This window comes from Penaeus japonicus, unplaced genomic scaffold, assembly GCF_977035675.1.
Source record: "Penaeus japonicus unplaced genomic scaffold, GWHDUDI00000001_assembly GWHDUDI00000039, whole genome shotgun sequence".
NCBI classification, from domain to species: domain Eukaryota; kingdom Metazoa; phylum Arthropoda; class Malacostraca; order Decapoda; family Penaeidae; genus Penaeus; species Penaeus japonicus.
In genome coordinates, this window is record NW_028234441.1 from 6,444,880 (window position 1) to 6,447,379 (window position 2,500).

Consider the following 2,500-nt stretch of genomic DNA (forward strand, 5'->3'; position numbering starts at 1 on the left):
GAAATATACATTAATTCAAAGAGTGAAACCACAATCTATCCTGCTGCACTCAGTTCTCTCTCCCATATTCAAACAATTAGGTAAGAAAACAAATTTACTCTCATGAACATATGCACACACAAACCCACACCCACCCACCCACACTCACACCCACACACCTAAAGCCACATAAACATGTATATATACATGTGCATTTGTGCACACACATGTACATCCAAATACACACATGTATGTATATGTATACAAAGATGTCTATTCCAACAAACCCCTTATTAATTTATGAATATTGATGTATTTGACCATCTAACCCCTCCCCCCCTCCCAGAAATGATAGGGAAAAAGGGAGGCCTCTAGAATTTGTTTACAATCTATTCAGGCTTGGATCCAATTTTTTCAGCTTATCGTATGTTACACACATTGACTTCTCCAAACTACGGATATTTTTTTAACATGTTGCCCGTGCAAAAAAAAAGTTTGGGGAATTTTCTACCCTGCCCAGGTTAAAAAGCATGCAACCAATATCTAATTTCTTTATACCAATAAGAAGGTAATTAGGCTGCTATAAAATAGAAAGAAAGATCAGTTGTATTTTTCCCAAAATACTTTTTGCAATACTCATTACTAAACAACACAGGATCTACTCAGTTGCTTCCAAAGCTTGTTGAGGGCTTTTGAGCTTATTTCCATTTTTTTGGGGGGAAGAGGGTACGTAACTTATTGTTCACAGTTTTAATAAAATACGTATACAGTCGGATGGGGGGTTTACATTGTTTGGCGCGGTGCCATCTGCGCCTACAACCGACTCTGCCTTGGCAGCAAATCATGCTATCCACTGTCAATGGGTTAACAAGCTATTACATATCAATTACAGTATAGGCACAACTTTTGAAATATACATATTCAGTTATTTGGCCAAAACTGAATGCACATGTTCATGTTCACATCCCTCCCTCCCTTGCCTGTGCTGGAGAGAATCAACTAACTGCAAGCTAAATATATAATCATAATAATAGTGATTTTTTCTAATAATTCAATCACCCCTTAATACCTTCTATTCCAGTCTGAAGATATTAGAAAAACATTTCTAAATCAAAAGATTCTATACACTTTACCTATTATACAATCTACAAAAGATTCTTTTGAAATCTAAAATCTTTACTGCATTATGAGAGGATGCATCAAAACACATAATAAAATTCTAAGAACTTTAATTAGTGTTATATTAAATTAAAACATTTTGGACACCACACAAAAAAATATTTATAATCTATGGATAACAAAAATAATGACAATGGAAAATATACAACAATACAGAGGTAACAATCAATAATTTCAAGGAAATTATATTTCAATACTATATGGAACCAAAGGACCCTAGATCTATGTTATGCCTTTTGAATTGCATATATAAGAGTGAGTGTGAGTGTGAGTGTGTGTGTGTGTGTGTGTGTGTGTGTGTGTGTGTGTGTGTGTGTGTGTGTGTGTGTGTGTGTGTGTGTGTGTGTGTGTGTGTGTGTGTGTGTGTGTGTGTGTGTGTGTGTGTGTGTGTGTGTGTGTGTGTGTGTGTGTGTGTGTGTGTGTGTGTGTGTGTTGTGTGTTGTGTGTGTGTGTGTGGTGTGTGTGTGTGTGTGTCGTCGTGTGGGTGTGTGTGTGTGTGGGTGTGTGTGTGTGGTGTGTTGGTGTGTGTGTGTGGTGTGTGTGTGTGTGTGTGTGTGTGTGTGTGTGTGTGTGTGTGTGTGTGTGTGTGTGTGTGTGTGTGTGTGTTGTGTGTGTGTGGTGTGTGTGTGTGTGTGTGTGTGTGTGGTGTGTGTGTGTGTGTGTGTGTGTGTGTGTGTGTGTGTGTGTGTGTGTGTGTGTGTGTGTGTGTGTGTGGTGTGTGTGTGTGTGTGTGTTGTGTGTGTGTGGTGTGGTGTGTGTGTGTGTGTGTGTGTGTGTGTGTGTGTGTGTGTGTGTGTGTGTGTGTGTGTGTGTGTGTGTGTGTGTGTGTGTGTGTGTGTGTGTGTGTGTGTGTGTGTGTGGGTGTTGTGTGTGTGTGTTGTGTGTGTGTGTGTGGTGTGTGTGTGGTGTGTGTGTGGTGTGTGTGTGTGTGTGTGTGTGTGTGTGTGTGTGTGTGTGTGTGTGTGTGTGTGTGTGTGTGTGTGTGTGTGTGTTTGTTTGTTTGTCTGTGTGTGATTTTAATTTTAGTGTACATGCGCATAGTTGTGTGCATGTGTTGTGCTGTCCTGCGTGAGTAGTGTTTAATTAATTTCAAGTGATTAATTCTATTATTGCCACTCCTTGATGCTGATTAAACATGTTATTCTCCCACAAAGCTTGGATTATTAAGTGTTTCTTCCAGCTGCTCTGGGTTGTTGACAGGCAATGAGCACCTAAAATTTTGGCAAACGTGGGCAATAGTTTCATTTGGCTTTTTGGGGTGGTAGTGCCTTAGGGAAGAGTGACGATTATAAAGCAATGACTCATGGTTCTCATCTGCAAGCATGATGACTCGGCTTGGAAT

The 2,500-nt window shown here is 39.8% G+C and overlaps 1 protein-coding gene across 3 annotated transcripts in view; it reads right to left on the reverse strand.

The window, feature by feature from the left end:
• Nucleotides 1–2,147: 2,147 nt before the first annotated feature.
• Nucleotides 2,148–2,500, reverse strand: part of LOC122264483 (spermatogenesis-associated protein 20) — a 55,407-nt gene continuing 55,054 nt past the window's right edge. For all 3 annotated transcript variants that reach the window (XM_086533598.1, XM_043033401.2, XM_043033400.2), the window contains exon 14: nt 2,148–2,500. This exon is cut by the window's right edge and continues 69 nt beyond it. In XM_086533598.1, the coding sequence (XP_086389724.1) occupies nt 2,297–2,500 (204 nt within the window). In that variant the 3' untranslated portion in view covers nt 2,148–2,296.